This window comes from Phyllostomus hastatus, unplaced genomic scaffold (genome assembly GCF_019186645.2).
Source record: "Phyllostomus hastatus isolate PE091 unplaced genomic scaffold, TTU_PhHast_1.1 phas_contig_254, whole genome shotgun sequence".
Classification (NCBI taxonomy): Eukaryota; Metazoa; Chordata; class Mammalia; order Chiroptera; family Phyllostomidae; genus Phyllostomus; species Phyllostomus hastatus.
In genome coordinates, this window is record NW_025333810.1 from 10,597,831 (window position 1) to 10,618,684 (window position 20,854).

Here is a 20,854-nt window from a genome sequence, read left to right on the forward strand (position 1 = left end):
TTTCTAATTTGTGGTGAGGCTAGAGAGGTGCTTGCAGCATTTCTTTGCTTTCTATGGTTCTCAAGATATGTGGCCTAAGGATTCTTTCCCTGGAAAATATGCATGGAAACAAAGATTTGACACAAATTCAGAATGTTTAAGGATTCCTTGAAGCCTGACCATGGGGTATGGATTAAGAACAGCTGGATTAGAGAAAAATACAGAAATCAAAGGACTAAATGCATAGATTCAATATAATTTTTCAGATGGTGTCATTTCCATTTTCTTCTTTGTACCTTTAGAATGGAAATGTTCATACATATTCAAAAGTATAGAGAACAGAACAAAGAACCTCCATAATTATTAACACATGGCTAATCTTGTTCCATCTATATTCCCTAACAATTCTCCTCTCTACTCCAATTATTTTAGAGCAAATTCCAGATATTTTATCATTTCAGCTATATTTTTATACTTTATATTTACTTTTGAAAGATAGTTTTAAAAAATGGAACCCCAATTGCATTATAACACATAATTAAAAATAATTCCTTTAGTTTATATTGAATATAAAGTTGCTGTTCAAATTTCCCCAAATGCCTCAAAAGTTGTTCACAAATCTGAATCCAAACAAGATCAACACAATGATTTGGTTGATTTGTCTTTTGGGTCTTCTTTAATCTTTAGGTTCTCTTCCTTCTTTTTTCCCTTCCTGTCTCTCTATTTATTGAAGAAATTGGGGCATCAATCCTGTGGCATTTTCCTCTTCCCGAACTTTGCTAGTTGTATTCCCATGGTGTTCATCTTTCATGTTTCTTATAAACTGGTAGTTGGAGCTAGAGCCTTGATGGGATTCAGGTGTAATGTTCTTAGTGGGAATACCTCATAGGCAATGTTGTGTATTTCATTATTGCCTATTATCACAAGACACATAACGTCTAGTTATCGCTCCATTTGTGAAATAGCATTAGATTTAGGTGATAATCACTCTTATCTACCTATTATAAGGTTTCCCATCTGCCCTTCATCTAATGGTTTTAGCAGTGACTGGTCATTACTGACTACTCTAGATCCATTGTTTTATTAGAGGTTAACAAATGTTGATTTAAAAAAACTATTATTTATTCTGCATTTACTAATGCAGAATAAAAACCATTGATAATGGTTTTGAATTTCAAAATATGAACAGCTGCTTTATAAGTATCCTTATTGTAGAAAAGACTTTTTAGTTTTTTGAAAGTAGAAAAATAAAATTGAGAAAAGACTTAAAAATGTGATATAAATAAAGGAGATTAGCCCTGGCTGGCGTAGCTCAGTGGAGTGAACGCAGGCTGCGAACCAAAGCATTGCAGGTTCCATTCCCAGCCAGGGCACATGCCTGGGTTGTAGGCCATGGCCCCCAGCAACTGCACATTGATGTTTCTCTCTCTCCCTCTCTTCCTCCCTTCCCTCTCTAAAAATAAATAAATAAAAATCTTAAAAAAAAAATAAATAAAGGAGATTAAGTGATACTGATTGCTTTATGACCAGTCATTTCTTATATTTATCTACTTACGTTTTTGAGAGCAACCTTTCTTATTCAAATTAAAATTCATGAAGGCTAAGTAATAAACCATGGCCCGAAAGAAAAACCTTTTTATAAAGCAAAGTGCCATTCACACAGGATGCTAAAATAAAAAGAACATTTCTAGAAATAACAACACATGAATACATCTTATTAAAACCTACAGTAAGTTTATGAATTAGGGCTCTTATACATTCTTAAAAACTGCCTCTATCATCACCTGACTTTGGCCAAAGGACTCACTGGAACCTGGGAACAATGAAATACTGTACCAGTTTAAGGTTTTAACAAGCAGGTGTTAAATAATTCCTTTGAATACCTAACTGATTATCTTTTAGATCTGATCTAAGCTCATACTGTCTCTGAACTAGAACTAAAATAGCCCTTTCATCACCTGAGCAGTATCTGTTCACTGACTTTAAATCTCCTTCACTTTCTTTCTCTCACTAAACTATTCTTCAAAATAAAACCCAAATTTGCTTCCTTAACTATTTTTGTTAGACGACTTAATAATCTTTTAGTATTTTACCTTAAGTTACAGCAAAAGCTATTTTAACATCAGCTTGAATAACATAAATGTTAGTATAAAACCATCTGTGTAATCTTTATATATACTAAGGCATCATTTTGCTTCTAGTTATACCAATCTATGAAGTTACATTAGCAACATTCCTCCGTGAATTACAGAAAATACTTCAGAATGCTGGAGCACTGTTTGGACTTCCTAAATTTCCTTTGCCATTGATGATTTTACCTAAGTGATCTTCCTATTTTAAAGCTTTTTTTTATACTTAAAAATTCATACAATCCTTTACCATCAGTCTTCACTGAAAAGCCTCTGTGAAATGCCTAACCTACTGTAAGAATTAAGATAAGTCTTAATGATTGTGATAAAGTCAAAATTCTGTGCTTATCAACAAGTTAATGCACATAAGCTATGCATTTTCTCCCTTTACACACACCAACATTATATTGCCGACTTTTTATTTACCTGGGTAAGGGCACTGACTCGGTTCTCGCTAGGAAACAAAGGTGGGTCTTCTCCAACTTGAAAATCAAAATACACGGTTTTATGTGTGAAAGTAGAAAATTCATTGCTGAAGCAAAATTTGTATGTCCCATTTTTGGAGGCTGTGAAGGTAAAACTGTCATACTGTTTCTTCATCTCCTTGTATAACACATTACCATCAGGATCTTCTAATCGACAATCTACATCATAGTGACCACCAGTAATCACCTACAAAAAGACAGAGAGAAAAGAAGAGATTACTGAAATTAACAAGTTTTAGAAATACCCAGATTTCTTGTTAAAATGGCAATAAGGTTATATATAGGCTAAAGACCTTTATTACCACAGATAATTTTACATTTTTTTATTTCTACCAGTGGATGGAACTTGGGAGGCAGATTTCAGTTCAACTAAAGATTTATGAAAACTGAACATACTTCTACATAATAGGAGAGAGGGAACTAGCTAACTAGCCAGACAACTATTCTAGTTAACATAGATCTCTTATATCACTTAATTCTCCCAAACAATCCTACCAGAGGGTTGTTCTTTTACCCCTCCATCTGACAAACTGAGAAATTGAGTTAAGATAAAACTTAAACTCTAAAATCATACTTTTAACCCTTAAGCTTAGTGCCATGTAATGCTTTCCTTCCCCAAATTTTCTCACCTAGTTTCCCATGAGTGTCATCAAGGTACACACATGGACAGTGAAGTAGTAAAGTATGTCAGTCTTTAGCATAAACCCCAAGCATATGTCCGTCACAGAATTCAAACTAATTTTACTGCCAAATCACAAATAGATTGTTTAAATTCTTTCATAGGTCAGTTATATAGAATTTGATACCACTCTATTTTAAACTACATTATACACTGAATAGGCTTCTGGGCTGTTCTAAGAGTATTATCACCATTTATAAACTTGTTTCCAAGAGAAACATAAAGCAAACACAAAACAACACAACACAAAAAAATCTTTTATCTGGAAAGATTGTATTTAAGGGCAAGCACACTGAAAGAAAAGCTGGGGAGTAGATGAAATGTTTCTGAAGAGAATGCTGGAGCTATTTTCAAAGGCTTATGCTTAATGAGTTACAATATGCACAGCCTGGGTTGTCCACCTGAAGAGAGAAGGGGGAGACTTCCTGAAGTGTTGGGAACCACCCTGCCTGGTTTCAGAAGCTGTAACCCCCCATGGCTAAGGCTGAGTGAGAGACCTTGGGAACATAAGCCTCTAAGGAGACAAGGCTTAACTACGTGGCAGGGGCTCCGCCTCGGCCCTCTTTTACTTCACCCTGCTTGGCCTCAGGCAGATGACCCGTTAGCCAATGATGGGTAAGAGTCCTCAAGGGAAGGACCGATCTAAGACAGGCACAGTCATGAAGGGGCCTTCAGGGAAGGATGTGGGGGGCTATAGAGAAAGGGGGTGATGGACCCTCGCCCCTCGGCTTTAACATAGCCTGAGTCCTCATTCCGTCTGCAAGAAGCTTCCTAATCTTTTGCCTGCCTGACTTCCCCAGCCTGACTTAAGCCTGAAACAAAGGCAGTTCCCCAGGGCAATCAAGCCTAAGAAAGAATGCATAAAATCCTGTGAAACCTGCTTTGCTAAGAATGGCCCCAGTTTTCTGATTAGGGTCCAAGCATAAAATGAGTTTGTTTCCCAAAGTTTTCTAACCCTTTAGCTATCTGATCCTGACTTATTGTAAGCCCTCATAGTTCTTTGAATGTTATCTATTGTTTGATCCTTACTGCCTGACAATGACTGACAAGCTTTACCTATATTCCAGTAAAAAACAAACACAATAAAAGCCCATTGAGGAACAGGCTCCTGGCCCTTCTCCTTTGAGAGATCAGCCACATTTCCTTCCCAAGCAGATCATGTCTTAGTACACTTACTCTCATCTGTGGCGGCTGGGGGGTGAGGGGGCCTGCAGGTGGAGCCCCCCCACACTGAAGTAATTGGACAATCATAATAAGAGAAAAAAGGAGAAAGGGTTAAAGAGAAGAAAGTCTTCCTTATATGAGAAAGAACTGAGTGGGAAGAAAGAGGAGACAGGAGAAGAGACACAGGGTACATGGATTCCCAACCAACACGAGACTGGGTGGTACAAGCCTGTATTTTCAAGCCTGGACACTTTTGGTTAGCATAATATTGACATTCTAGATCTGCAGAACTCACAGATCAAACTTCAGACTTCAAAGAAAAATTGGTTACTTATGTGACCTTTTGTCTCTTAAGATATGATTAATAAACTATGTTACAAGATCATTTTGATAATTAAATGAAGTTATGTACTTAGGAAAATGTAAAACTATGTCAAGTTAATATACAGACATAATGTTTTCACATAAAAAGTGTCTTATCAACTGGGCATTTACTCCTCCCCACAAAAGTCAACAACTTTTCTTCCAGGTGAAAATAATGACATCATTTTTATATATCCAATTATTCATATTGACTGTTATACATGGAATAATCAGATACATACATACAAACTGAACAGGACCAGAACTGATCTTCATAACACGTTTCTTGCAACAAACTTTAAAAGAACTAATCTCATTCTTCAGATAAAAGCACCTCTTTACAACCTGTCTGGTCACATAAGACAGAAACTTGGAATCATCCCAAATTAAATGTCCCTACCTGTCCAGTTAAATCATAGAAATCTCTTGATGTTATTGACTTTTTCAAATTCATCCCATCTTTCCCATTCCTAACCCACAATTCAGACAGGACTATTGCCACAACTTCCTAAAAGTTCTTCCCACAACCCAATCTCTTATCCCTCTAATCCAAGTGTTTCTCAACCTTGACTAGATCATTTCCAGCTGGGTAATTCTTTGTTCCAGGCCCTAGAACAAAGGGCCTAGGGGACTGTGTTGCCCTGTGCATTCTAGCATGTTTAGCAGCATTTCTGGTCTCTATCCACTATTTGCCAGTAGTACCCCCATCCCCACATGTCTCCTGGAGGTGGGGGGAACCTCCCTATCCTTCTCCATCCTCCATTTGCCTAAAACCTTCTAATAGTCTCACTTCCTTTTGGAAATCCCCTTTTGATTTCCCCAACAGAAATATCCAAACCTGTTAACAATGGAATACCATTCCCCTGTACCTCCTCCAGGAAGCCTTAGCACACCTTTTAGACCCTTTCTCATTCTGTGTTCCAAAAATATCAGACTGCCAGAAGAAATCTTTGCTTTATATCTTCACTAACAGTTAAACAGGGTTCGTTTGCTGAAGAATCACAAGACCCAAAATGACAATGCTTACAAATCCAGTTTATTATAGAAAAAGAAAACCTCACAGCCAAAAGCTGTCTCATAGAAACAGGTCAAGAGAGGTTAGGTGTTGGCTTCTTTGGCCTCCCTGTGTGAGGGCTGTGGTTCGACAAACATTCCCTCTCAGATCAGGAACCACCAAGCGTACAAGGAACACCTTGGAACTAGTGAGCCCCAAAGAGTATTGGCTGGGTTTTTTATATTTTGCTGGTCACACAGGTATGTTTCTGATAGGTAACCAGACTTAATACCAAGCCTTTGGGGAGGTCTCATGGAGACCAGGTGCAAATCATCAATCTCACTATTATCAATAAACAATGTCAACAAATTGTTACAAACCACCCCTAAGGCCCTTAGATCAAAGTAACAATATTACCTAGTGTATTTCAGTACCAGCTCAGGCTAATTTCAGGCCCACTGGAATTATGTCTTACAAACATAATACATCTGCCTAGGATGTCCTTTTTCTATCTGCAGCCTTGTAACTCCTATTTATCCCTCTAGACTCAGACCAAACACTAGCCCCTTCGTGAAACTTCCCAATGATCCTTCTTCCTTCAGCCAGCAGTATGCTGGGAGGTTGGAGGGAGGGAGCCAAAAGGTGGGCAAAGTTTTGCCACTCCCCTTTTGGAATACTGATTTTAAGCTGGTTATTAAGAAACAAAAGACTAAAGACTTTGTTACCTCCCCTTTGCCCATCTAAAAAGATTCAGATAATAATTAAAAACTACTTCAGGAAAGGACCCTTAGAATTCACTTAGATCAAGGGTGTCAAACTCATTTTCACCAGGGACCATATCAGCCTTGAAGTTGCCTTCAAAAGGCCAAAATAATTTTAGGGCTGTATAAATGTAACTACTCCTTAACTGTTAAGGAGACGAAATTACATTTGGCCCTTTGAAGGCAACCGTGAGGCTGTTGTGGCCCCCCGGTAAAAATGAGTTTGACACCCTTGACTTAGATATTCACTTCATCATATCAGACAGAAAGGGAAAAATAATCTAACAAATCCTGTTTCCTCACCTCTGCCCCATTGTTTCTGGGTTGCTTAGCAAGAATTTGCCACATGTTCTGCTCTTTCTTGCTAACTCTGAATTGCCTATTTCCCCTCTGAAATCCCAGACTCCTGCCCACACCTTCTGCTTTGTCCAGCATGGAATATAAGCCTCAACTGCCCAATAGGTTTTGAATCTCCTATCTATGACACCCCTGCAGTTACATCCATAATAAACTGTGTACATTTCCTCCTCTTAATCTGTCTGTTAATTTGATTATTTGTCCAGCTAGAACTTAGAAGGTGGGAGGAAAGTTATTTTTTTATGCTCCCACAATACCTAGTGTGCACTTTCATTGTTGCCCTTAACATTATATGACCACGTATCTATGTAAGCTCCCTGAGGTCAAAGTGAGTCTTATTTATCTTTGGGAAGTATAATAAAGCAAAGAATTTAACCTGGAACCCTGATTGGTATGGTATGGCTAAGTTGGTTGGGCAATGCTCCACAAAACACAAAGTGAAAGGTTGTGGGTTCGTTCCCCAGTGGGGGCATCTATGAGAGGCAACTGATCGATGTTTACTCACATCAGTATTTCTCTCCCTCTCTTTTCTCTTCCTTCCCCTCTCTTAAAAATAAATAAGTGAAATCTTAAAAAAAAAAAAAAAGGAAACTAACCTAGAACTGCATACTGATTCTGCTTCTTGCTCTTTTATGATCTTGTATTTTAAACTATGAAAACTTCAGTTTCATCAGTAAAAAAGGAATAAGAACTATACCTATTTTATATTGAGTTGTTCTGAGAATTAAATAATACACCTGATATACTTGGCATACTGTCAGCCATATAACTAGGCATTTTTAGCTCATAATAGTAGTAGTGGTAGTATTCCCAACACCAAGAACAGTGTCTACACACATAAGAATTCAGAATGTTTGTTAAATGTAAACAAATAAGATTTCTGCTGACACTTTATATTACTATTGCTGCTATCTTCTTTTCTGTCCCTTGGTCCTAATCTAGGAAGTTAAACAAGCCCAAGGGTCATCCTTAGCTTTCTCTCCCTCACTCACTATAGTCATATCACCAAGTCCCATTGATTTTACCTACTAAATTATCTCCAATCTTTTCACTTTCCTCCTTCCCCATGGCTAACATCCTAGACTTAGTCTAAGGCTGAACCACTACAACAGCCTCCCTAAACAGTCTGTGTATCCATTCCAAAATACCCTCTCTACGGGCACAAATTAATACCCATATAACCACCAAAAAATATTTGGACCATGTCACTGCACTCCTTACACACCCTATGATAGCTTCCCATACTCAGGAAAAACTAAAATTCTTATCACAGACAGCAAGGCACTAATGGTTTGGCACCCTTGACACCCCTTCCTCTCCTCTCCTTCCCAAATATATAGGACCTCTCTATGGTCTTCAAATTCTCAGTCACCCTTACTATAGTATCACTGCAAAGCCTATTCCCTCTTCTCACTTACCAAAGTATGTACAACTTATTCTTTACAATTCATCTTAAAATCATTTGCTCAAGGAAGCATTCACAGATCCCAAAGACCAAATCGTATATCCCCTATTATCTGCTCTTAAAGCAGTTTTGATGAATGAGCAGGTACTAATTAAGAAAAGCAGGGTAGGACAGGTGGGGAATCAAGAATGAATAAAACGCCTTCCAGTGTTTTGATCCCTTCTGTCACCAGCACCCACCACTGAACGGTTGCTCAAATATGTGAAATAAGTCTACCAAAAATAATAGAAACACAGTAAAGCTTGTTCTAACCAACTTAAACTACATCCTGCCAAATAAAGTTTTTTAAAAAATATATTCCTGCCCTGGCTGGCGAAGCTCAGTGGATTGAGCGCGGGCTGCGAACCAAAGCATCACAGGTTTGATTCCCAGTCAGGGCACGTGCCTGGGTTGCAGGCCACAGCCCCCAGCAACCGCACATTGATGTTTCTCTCTCTCTCTCCCTCCTCTCTCTCCTCTCTCTCTCCCTCCCTTCCCTCTCTAAAACTAAATAAATTTAAAAAACTTAAAAAATATATTCCCAGAGATGACAAGGGGCCTCTCATTTACTGTAACAACTCTTTCTGCAAAACCTTTGGCAGATGGTCATCTGGCCTTGAATGATACTCTTCCAATAACAGGGACCGCCACATTAACCATTAGTTTTAATAACAATGAAAAAACTGAAAAGCAATGGAGTTAGATGTCGGCAGCACTTCAAATCTACTTGAAGTACAGGTGTGGATGAGAGTTCAATGGCCCTCAAATGAAGGGCACTCGAGAACGTAAAAAGTCACAGCTACGGAAAGCATTTCTGGGATTCATATATCTTAGTATCTGGTCTTAAATGTCTCTCGCCCAAAAGGAAAAGGAAAGCCAAATGCTCTGTATCAGATACCTAGAGTCGATTCTTGAATCAGCCAAAGAATGAACAAACAAGATCAGGAGAGGGGCACCAGTGGATTACTCCCAGACCCTGGAACCGTGAGCTGGGGCCGCAGAACCAACCGCTAAAGCCTGGAGTACCTGGAACTCGAGGGTGCACTTGGTGCCTTGCGTGATATCCTCATAGAAACACTGCTTGGCGTTGTCAGGAAGCTCGAAGGTGATCTCAGAGGCGCCGCCGGGTTCCGGGACCAGCAGCAGTAGCAGCAGCACGAGCAGCCTGCAACCCCAACAGACAGCGGCGGACCCCAGCCGCGGCATCCCGAGGCGGTGGCGGTGGCCTCAACGGAGTTGCAGAGATACGCAGGGTCAGGTCTGCGTGGACTCGCCCCGCGCAGCAGGCCTCAGCCCGAGTCGCTCCGAGCCTTGGAGAGATTGTGGATGAGAAGCGAGCCGCTGGGGGCGAGTGAGGGGTACTCAGAGGCCAGGACCTAGGGCCCAGAACGACCTACAGAAGAGACAGCAAAACCTGCACAGGAAAGAAGACAGGCCTGAGGTGGCCGGAAGTGGCGGTCCAGTGCTTGGGAAGGGGCGGGCCTGAGGCACCTGTTTCAGCGACCCGGAAGTACTCTCTGCGGAGAGAGACGTTGGAGTGTCTACGTGGAAGCTCCCGAGGCCGGGGGTTGGCCTCCACCTCAGCTGGGGATGAGGGGCGGGGCTAACGTAGGGAGGGCGTGAGGTGGAGCCTGAAGAAGGGGTGTGGCGCGAGGGTACTTAGCCAGACTTAGCACAGGCTCGAGCTCCTATGAGAGCTGATTGCTGGGAGATCTCCGAGGAAGTGAAGAAGAGCTCATTTTGTCCTAGGGGACAAAGCACCGGTTGTTGAGTGCTTAGCTGTTTGCAGAGAGTTTCTCATAAATAATAACAAATTTAGGGGGAAGCAGTTTAGCAAGGAGTATGAATTCTGAGACCACATATTGAGTATTCATTATCATAAGGCACTGTGCTAAGCACACTACATTTATTGTGTTTTTGGATCCTACAAACAACACTATAAGGTAGGTATTATTTCTGTTTTACTGAGGAGAAACTTTGTGTGAGAGTATTAAAAAATAGCGGTGGGTAATATTAATAGTAGCTAACAGGTGTTGACTTAGGTCTATCTTTTTTCAAATAAATGACCAGGAGGAGACTCATGCACTTCAACATTATCAGCAGAGGGAGTGGGTAGAGTTTTACGAGAAGGAAATAGTCTACCGCCATGCCACCCTGAACACACCTGATCTCATCTGAGAAGGAAATAGAGGCAGATGGGTAGAAGCCAGGCCTGGAAATGGCCGGGGAGGCGGGGCGGGCAGTGAGGAGGAGGTAGGTTAGAGAGATAGATTGGAGGGGGTGTTCTTGAGCAGCTAGACGCAGAACTTGTGTCCACCTGGAGTGCCCAAGGCCTCCACAGGGGGAAGGAACTGAAATTTGGGGAGATTGCACCTTCCTAAGAGCTGGGCTAAAAAAGAGGCATTATTTCTTCTATGAGTGGAAAGAAGATTGAATTTCACAGTAGAAAAGGTGGGTTCTGCTTTTTAACTTGACTTTGGGAAGGTAACATTACCCTTCTAAACCTGTTTCTTCATAAAATGGCAATACAAACAAAGAAGTAATGAATGAATGAATTAGATTAAAACCACAATGCTCCCTGGCTGGGTGGGTCAGTTGGTTGAAGCATCCTTCTGTGCACCAAAGGTTTCGGGTTCCATTCTGATCAGGGCACATAACTAGGTTTCAGGTTCCTTCCCTGGTCTGGGCACCTACAGAAGGCAACCAATCAATGTTTCTCTCCCACATTGATGTTCCTCTCTCTCTCTCTCTCTCTCTCTCTCTCTCTCTCTCTCTCTCTCTCTCTCTCAAGTCAATAAACATATCCTCGGGTGAGGATTTTAAAAAATAATAAATCAAACCACAGTGCAATGCATTACACACCTGGCACAAAGGGGGTGGGGGCCATAAATGTCAACATCTTCACAGTTTTACCTACAGCCTGCATTCCTCATTACCTGTATCTGAGATATTCCCAAAAACATGTTGGATAGCAACTTAGGCACTAGAATTTGCTTTGTAGTATTTTTAGAGGTGGTCTAATATTCTAGTATTTTAAATGGGAAAAATAATTATGCATTCCAAATCCATACAAAAAACCTCAACCAGTTTTCTGAAATATCACTAACAATAACCATCAACTTCTGTAACAATCCTTAAGTGTCTTCATGACATAAGCATTTAAAATACTAATCATCCAATTATTTTTAACACTTAATGGGCTCATCAATGGTATATTTGCATATAGCTCTCAAAGATACTGTATAGTATCAACAGTACTTTTCAATTGCTCAAGTAAGGTTTGGTGATGGGAGGGAAGGGGGGCTGTGGTCTTGGGTGAGGTTCAGTGATGGGTAAAATTTGAGAGAGTGTGAGCTAGTGAAAGAGTTAAGTGACTCAGTACATGTCAGAGGCATGTCCAGGTCTAAATTCAAGGAATAGGTAGGACAGTCTTCTCAACTTGGCAACTAAGACACAATCAATAACTAAGAAGCCTCACCTGAATCCTCAGGACAAAAACCAAAACAGTCAATAAAACAGCTCCTCAAAATGGATAGCATTCCCTTATCATGCACTTATGTGGCTCCCAATAATAAGATTGTATATGGAAATGCCTTTTTGATTTTTGAATGTTATACTTCTGCTCAGGTCATAATCACAATCATTTACAACACCAATAATTTCCTGTGAATGATCTAACATATCTTTGAAACATTTGGCACTGAGTATTCAGAATCGTTCTTCCTTTTTCTCTTCTGATCAACAATGAGCATTAATTTGAACAAGTCTCTTTCTTTTTTGATATTTTCCCTGTGTAACTATGGATATATATATATATATATATATATATATATATATATATATACACATATATAACTCTGACCATAGCTACATCTGTAATTGTTTGCTTTGAGATGATCCCTTCCCTAAAACATGGGTTATCGAAAACTAATTGGCAGGATCGATTCTTTAGAAGATATTTATTTTTAATGTCTTATTCCATTTGGGCTGCTATAACAAAATACCACAGACTGGGTAACTTATAAACAACAGAAATTTATTTCTCACACCTTCAGGGGCTGGGAAGTCCAAGATCAAAACACCAGCATTGTTGCCTTCTGGTGAAGAACATGTTTCTGGTTTACAGCCAGTCTCTTCTTGCTGTGTCTATGTGGTGGAAGGGGTTAGGGAGCTCTGTGAGTTCTCTTTCATAACATTAATCCCATTCATGAGAGGTCTACCTTCATGATCTAATTACTTCCCATTGGCCCCATCTCCCAGTACAGTCACCTTTGGAGGTTAGGATTTGGACAGGAGGGATGATACAAACATATCATAGCACTTAATAGTGTGAAGATGATATTTATAATGTACAACTCATTTAAACAAGGACAGCAAAGACCCATCTTACTTGGAAAAAGTCTGAACTAAGTTTGCAATCCACTCTGCATCCTCTTCTCCAGATGTGTAAGCTAATCTACATATTATAGCTAGCAGATACACAGATTGATTATAGTAGGTTTTGATTTAGAATGAATTGGGAGTAAAATTGTTTGCAATCTTCAGATGGTGAGAAATCAGAAAGTGAGGGATATCTGTATTTTTGCCCAGCTCCCACAACTGCGCCCTAGTAAAGACTTGTCTGACATCTCTCATATTTCAGAGAAAGTCAAATGGGCATATTCATTATTCTTCACAGTTGCTCAATCTATCTGTAGACACATATATATGCACAAAGGATACATATCGGAGTCCTGTGGATACCCAAATCTGTGAGTACTGCTATAGCATATAATATTTCCACTCTAAGCAATACATTTTAAATTTAAAAATTGATGTGACCTCTCAGAATCTTGCTGAGAGTGACTGCCTACTTGATAGTGAATAAAAAGTAAAACCAAAAAGAAACCCTGATGTTGGCTAATGATGCAAACTATATTTATGTCTCAAGGAAAGAATAAACTGTCAGAAGCCCCTAGTCTTCAGAAGTCTTTCACTGATGGCTGAAATGGAAAACACAAAATCTGTAGGAGCCAGAAATCCACTCCACTATATTTTCAGCTCATGGTCTGTAGTCAGACCATGTTGTTCACCTCTCTAAAGAAAATTTTCATCATTGTAGAATTAAGATGTCAGGTTATGAATATTACATTATGGGGCAATATTTTAAGCTCTCATTTGAAAAATGTTTTTGTTTTTTACAAAGGTGAAATTGAAGACAATAACAAAAACACCACCTTCCTTTAGAACATTAGTTAGTGTACTTCAAACTGCAGGAAGCAATGGGTGAAGAAGCTTCACTTGTAAATGGTCGGGTGGATCTGTAAAGACTTTTAGAGACTCCTGGTAAGATGGCAGATTGAGTAAACAAGGCTCACCTCATTGCACAACCACATCAAAATTACAACTAAAATATAGAACAACCATCACGCAGAACTGTTAGAAATCAAATTGAATGGAAGTCTGACAACTACGGAATTAAAGAAAGCACATTTCACCAGACCAGTGGAAGGGGTGGAGACTTAGAATGGTCTTACATCTACATGTGGTGGGTAAAAATTTGGGTAAAAAATCATGACAATGAGGAGTCCCAGCCCCACACAAGGTCCCCCAGCCCAGGCTTCCAGTGCCAGGAAGATAAGTCCCCATAACTTCTGGTGGCAAAACCCAGTGGGGATTGAGTCAGTGGAAGAAAGTGCTGGAGTTCCAAGTAGTTGCCTTTAAAGAACCCACACACAGACTTACTCAGACTCACTCCCTCTGAGCTCCAGCACCAGGGTAGCAGCTTGAAAGGCACCAGTGGCATATAGGAAGGAAATGAGGTATCTGTCATCAAAGTGGGAGCTGGGAGACAGCATCCCCCAGATAGAAAGTGGGGCAGAGGCCATTATCCCTTTTCTGAACCCTCTCACCACAGAGCCACAGAGCCAAAAGGCAGGTATCATATCTGAGACTCCTGGCTAAGACTTTGCCTTGCTTTGGAGATACTCTTAGAGTCTGTTCCACTCAACTTACAGGCCCACCCAAGATATGAATGGCTAGTCTTGGCTTATGATACACAACTTTCTAAATCATATCAAACAAGCAACAGCTGGCCTCAGTAAGTTGCCATGCCCCAGTCCCTATACCTCTTGCTAAGTGGCTCTGAGCCCAACACAGTAGCCAACCTAGATTCACGACTTGGCTTTGCCTGGGAATCTCCAAGCCCAGCATGTGTAGCAGCCATCTCAGATTGCTTTATAGCTCAAGCAGGGTGGCCCTGGGCAGAACACAGGTGGAAGCTGACCTTGGCCTGCACCCTCCAGTAAACTCCAGAGCCTGCACACACAGTGAACAGCTACAGACCACGTCAGAGCACCACCACCCCACCCCTGCACAGCTGATGCGCCACGGAGGGTAGAGGTTAGTGGTCAGTGGTCACAGCCAGTCCTTGCAGCTGACTGGCCTGGATAAATCCCTCCCATTGACCTGCCAACAGCAATCAAGGCTCTACTACAAGAGGAGCGTGTACTCAGCCCATACAAAAGGTGTACCTCAAGTACCCAGCTTAGGTAATAGGGTAGGCTGTACCACTGGAACCTATAGGACACCTATGACATTAGGCCATACCAAAAAGACAGGGAGTCATAGTAGCCCTACATAATACATAGAAACAAATGTAGAGAGGTAGCCAAAATGAGGAGATAAAGAAACATGTCCCAAATGAAAGAACAGACCAAAACTCCAGGAAAAGAACTAAACAAAATGGACATAAGTAATCTAGCAGATGGAGAGTTCAAAAACACTGGTTATAAGGATGCTCAAGGAACTTAGTGAGGACAATAACATAAAAAAGATCCAGTCAGAGACAAAGGATACATTAATTAAAATAAAGAACAATTTACAGGGAAATAGCAGTGGAGTGGATGAAACCAAAAATCAAATCAACGATTTACAACATAAAGAAGCAAAAAACAACCAACCAGAACAAGAATAAAAAAGAATCCCCCAAAATGAGGACAGTATAAGCAGCCTCTGGGACAACTTTAAGTATTCCAACCGTCACATCATAGAGGTGCCAAAAGGTGAGAGAAAGAGCAAGAAATTGCAACTCTATTCAAAAAAAAAAATGAAAGAAATCTTCCCTAATCTGGTGAAGGAAATAAACATGCAAGTCCAGGAAGCACAGAGAATTCTAAACAGAATGGATGCACAGAGGCCCTCTCCAAGACATATCATAATTAAAATGCCAAAGGTTAAAGGTAATCTTAAAAGCAGCAAGAGAAAAGCAGTTAGTTACCTACAGGGAAGTTTCCATAAGACTGTCAGTGTTTTTTTAAAAAGAAACTTTGCATACTAGAAGAGATTAGCAAGAAATATTCAAAGTCATGAAAAGCAGGGACCTACAGTGAAGATTGCTCTACCCAGCAAAGATATCATTTCAAATCAAAGGTCAGATAGTTTCCCAGACAAGGAAAAGCTAAAACAGTTCATTATCACCAAACCAGCATTATATGAAATGGTAAAGGGTTGCCTTAAGAAAAAGAATATCAAAACTATGAACAATAAAATGGCAGAAAATACATATCTATCAACAATTGAATCTAAAAAACAAATTAAGCAGACACGAAAACAGAGACAGAATCATGGATATAGAGGATGTTTTGATGGTTGACAGATGTGAGGGGGGTATGGGGGAATGGGTGAAGAGGTGAGGGAATTAAGAAGTTCAAATAGGTAGTTACAGAATAGCCTTGGGGATGTAAAGTACATTATAGGATATGGAGTAGCCAAAGGACTTATATGCATGACATGAATAATGGTGTGGGGATTGCCTGAGGGAGTGGGAGTTGCTGGGTGGACTGGGGCAAAGGAAGAACATTGGGACAACTGTAATAGCATAATCAATAAGATATAATTAAAAAAAAAGACATTGTAGGTTTTCAGATGTTTTCTCTCCCCTTCAAATCTCACTCACTGGCTCCACCATCATCATACTGGCCACTAGGGGATGCTGCTCCCTTTCTAACATTTCTGCCCTAGCTCAAACAATTGGCTCTTTTTCAGCTGAGATTTGCAGTAGAACAGCGGATATATTTAGCAAAACTTTGCTAAAAGCACCTGGATAACAAAAGGGAGATAATACTTAAAAGTGGGTGGGTTACAAATCTGGAAAGTCATCCTAATAGATTTGTGTTACAGAATAGACTGGGGGTGTGTGTGAATGCTATACTATTACCAAATGGACTCACCCTTGTCCTCCAGGGATTCCCCACCCCATACTAGGTTTGCCTTGCCTGCCACCAGGGAAAGATGTCTCTCAATGCCAGAGATTGGTGAAAGGGAAAGGGATTATTTATTTAAAGAGTTATACAAACTTAAGAGTAATGTCTTCATTGATATCCCAAAGTCATTTAGGATACCCACAAATGCACAGTCCTTCCTTCACCCTCTGCCCAGTCTGGGGTACCTTATCTCAGAAAAAGAAATAGAAGTCCGTGGGTCTTCTCAGCCCAGGCCACGTGGTCCCAAAAAGACCCCACAAGACTACCACGCCTGGGTTTAAATCCCAGTGCCAATCGTCCTCTGCCACAACATTTCCGACTCCTCCCACGATTGACCACAGCTGACAGCATTCCCGTATTCTTCCAGCTTTACTGGGCTGCCATGGTAAGTCCGGGCAGGTGTGGCCGTGTGGTGTGGAGCCAATCCTCTCCAAGCTCTTACGCAGGCTCTGTAACCAGGGGGAGTTGCGTCCCAGTTACAGCATGGGTTGAAGTTACTCCTATCCCCCTGGCTCAAAGCAAGGCCACAGCTGTTTAACATATCTATGAAACCAGTTAAAGGCTATAGATATGTTAAACCACCATTCTAGAGGTTATCTGCAAAACTGTTGCTATTCAAAACAACTCTGAATGGACCTGCTCCAGGCATCCCATCCCCCAGCTCAGACTTGTGGGGGTGAGGACATCCTATATATATATATATATTTTCCTAATATTTCCTGGACACCAAGTTCTGGATCCCATTACAAATCCCTATTAGAACCCCACCCCACCACACCCCCTGAAACCTTGACTGCACCCTGTTACATTTGGACTTCTTCCAAGAGCAAGGCAGAACCATTAAAAAGTTAAGCATAAGAGAACCAATTAAAGTTGTGTATAAAGAGCATTCTAGTGGTCCTATAAAAACTGTATTCGAGAGGTGAAAATATTTAAACAAGGAGACTAATTGAGAGACTGTTGCAGTAACCCAGATAAAACATGGAGGTAGTCAGAACTAAAATGGTGTGGCTGGTGATGGCTGACTAGCCTGTTTTGAGGGCTGTAGGATGAAAGAGGATGTATGTCAGTACAGTGGAAGGTGAAAATATATTGGTAAGGAGTAATAACTAGAAGGGGAAGGGGACAGAAAGAGAGGGAGAATAAATTGATTAGACTGATTTTCCCTGAGGTTAAGAAAAGATGTCCCTAACAGAAGCCAAGTTGCTCAGGTGTTCAGAGACATGTTGGTGATGCAAAAGAAACTGAAGCAGCCTAGCAGTAGAAAACAGAGAACACTAATTTCTTGGATGACTGTAGGGTGGCATCCCATGAACAAGCACCTCTGTTTTCTAGGCACTGTGCAGGTGTTAGAAATACCAAGAAGTCAAGCATCCTTATTTTCACTATAATTTTCTCCTTAAAATCACATTATAAGACAGGAAACTGTCTTCTCTTTGCTCCATTGTTAGGCATATAATAGGTGGTAAATAAATATTGGCTAAAGTTGGGTAAAGGGATGGATGAATGGAGAATAATAAGGATAATTGGTTGTGGCACACCATTCAGAACCCAGATCTTTCCTTTTAAATTGTATATAGCAATCTTATTTTGACCATGTGAAAATATTAGGATTATATAGCATGCCACTTTCAAAAATTTTATTTACAAGATTACCCTTCATCGGATATGATTTTCTTTTTTCATTTATAGGGATATCTCAGTTGGAAATGAAATTACATTGACAAATGCAAGAACAGTTTTAGATGGGTCATCTGGGCAAGAAGCAATTATAGATGATATTAGTTCATTTGCATTGAGCTTAACTGGCAAGGCTTACAAAACACAATGTCCTATATATCATATATGATCAGGTAGCAATAACTAAAAAGTAAACAATGTCTTTTAGCTTAACACTGGTGCTTTAAAGATAACATCAGCTGTAGTCTTGCTGAAAGAGGCAGACAATGCAGTATAATTAGGAAGAGCCTAGTTAGATTATCCTTTGAAAAGGTCACCCTCTATGATCCTAAAAGCTATATATTATTCTGGATTATACTGCTATATAAAATACATCAGTCCTGGCTGGTGTGGCTGAGTGGACTAAGTGCCAGCCTGTGAAGCAAAGGATAGCCAACTTGTTTCCCAGTCAGGGCACATGCCTGGGTTGTGGGCCAGGTGTCCAGTAGAGGGTGCACAAGAGACAACCACACATTGATATTTCTCTTCCTCTGTTTTTCCCTCCCTTCCCCTCTGTCTAAAATGAATAAAATCTTTTTAAAAACAAATTACATTAAACATTTTGTCGGTCTGTCTCTGAGCAATAGTCTTATTTTATTGTTTTCATATCTATTTCTAGAAATCTAGGAATCATCCTCCTTAATTTCCCTGTATTCCTCAGTATTGCTTTGGTTTGGTACTTTGAGCTTCTTACAATAATTTTCATTACTCTAGGGGTCAGGAACCAACTTGGACATGTTGTGAATTGTTGATGCTATGCCAACCCTGTAGTAAGAAAGCTGAGAAAAAAATCTACAGAATGGATCTTGGGCCCAACTGGGCTTAGGGTGATAAAGGCTTGGATTAAAATCCACTTATTACTTGGTCCCTGTCTAACTGGTGAATCACTAAGGTTCACTTATCCTCAAAATCAGAATTGGTTCTTAAAGTGCATGATTTCCAAGATAAATGGCCAAGGGCCCTAGGGAAAAGGCTAGCAGGATGATCATGAAAGGACCTCTCTAAAAATATCCAACATCATATTCAAATAATTTTAGCTCTGGGAACTGACTTAGGTCTGGAAATGTATGAGGACTGTGGCTCTCTAGTGTGGACAATCAGATCAGGTTTCTCCTAGCCTTGATCTCCTTGGAGTCCATGACTGTATAAATAAGGTAGGACCTTAATGTGTTGCTTATCAATTTTATTCCTGTGGACTCCATGAATTAACCACAACCAGAAATCTTTGCTTATTGTATCTTACTCTAGGTCTGATTAACAAACCTACTCTGAAGGCTTATTAAAATTAGTGGAACCGTATTCTTTAGGAAACTGTTTTCAGGGACCCTCCCAACACCACTGACCTCAGGGAGCCCATTTTTATTCAGCTTTTCCTAAAGCCTTTCATTGTTACTAAGGACAACTAATAAAGCATGTTTTAGTGGTGGTGGTGCTCTTCTCACCAATCTAATTACGGTGAGAGGGACAGCCTTCAGCGTGCGATGACAGAGGGAAGGGGTGTGTGTGGCAGGGGAGGGTGGGGTATAGATACTTATATTGAATCCAATGCGAATGTCCTCTGAAATCCTTGTATTCATTCCCTACCTCATGCAAAGGAATTTGCTGTCTTTCGATATTTTATAGTCATGCATTGCAGGCTTGTGTTCACTAGTTGAGCCAACACACTTTTAGAACCACAGTTGGTTTCCTGAGCCAGCCCAAAGAATGGCAACACCTGCATCAAAAGATAAGCTATCTGAAATATTCCCTCTTCAGATGGCCAGCCATGGAGGAGAAAACATGTGGCAAGGCAGTAGCTGGAGAACTTGGGGGATGAGGTGGCAGCTGGCATTTCTACATTTGCATGCAAATAAACCAGGAGGAAAAACTGGGAAGAGAGACATGCTGAACAACCCAGGGTTCCAGCTCAGGAAAAGAAAGCATCAAAACCTCTGGCTATAAAAATCTGTGGGGGGTTGTGGCAGCAGGAGAAACTCCCAGCCTCACAGGAGAGTTTGTTGGACATTCCCACAGGAATGTCACACAAACCCACCCACCTGGGAATTAGCACCAGAAGAGCCAAATTTGCTTGTGAGTAGGAGGGGAAGTGACTGAAAGCCAGGTGAGAACCAAACAAGCAGCATTGTTCCCTTTCTGACCCCTCCTGCCACAATGCAGCAGCCTGGGTTGTGCCATGCTGGTGAATAGCTAAGGCTCCTTCTCTTACAACATAGCAGGAGTGCCAAGACAAAGAAATATGACCCAAATGAAAGAACAGATCAAAACTCCAAAAAAAGAACTAAGCAATGAAGAGATAGCCAACCTATCAAATGCAGGGTTCAAAACATTGGTAATCGGGATGCTCACAGAAATGGTTGAGTATGGTCTCAAAATAGAGAAAAAAGTGAAAGCTATGCAAAGTGAAGTAAAGGAAAATATACACAGAAACAAATGAAGGAAAGGAAACTGGGACTCAAATCAATGATTTGGAGCAGGAGGAAGAAATAAACATTCAAGCAAAACAGAATGAAGAAACAAGAATTCAAAAAAGTGAGGAG

At 40.5% G+C, this 20,854-nt stretch overlaps 1 protein-coding gene across 1 annotated transcript in view; it reads right to left on the reverse strand.

Moving 5' to 3' along the window:
- Positions 1-9,846, reverse strand: part of LOC123818033 (TIR domain-containing adapter molecule 2) — a 49,163-nt gene extending 39,317 nt beyond the window's left edge. The window contains exons 1-2 of the mRNA XM_045837904.1: positions 9,382-9,846; positions 2,535-2,780 (exon numbers count right to left, since the gene is read on the reverse strand). Of these exons, the coding sequence (XP_045693860.1) occupies positions 2,535-2,780; positions 9,382-9,561 (426 nt within the window). The 5' untranslated portion in view covers positions 9,562-9,846. The remainder of the gene's footprint in view (positions 1-2,534; positions 2,781-9,381) is intronic.
- Positions 9,847-20,854: the final 11,008 nt, after the last annotated feature.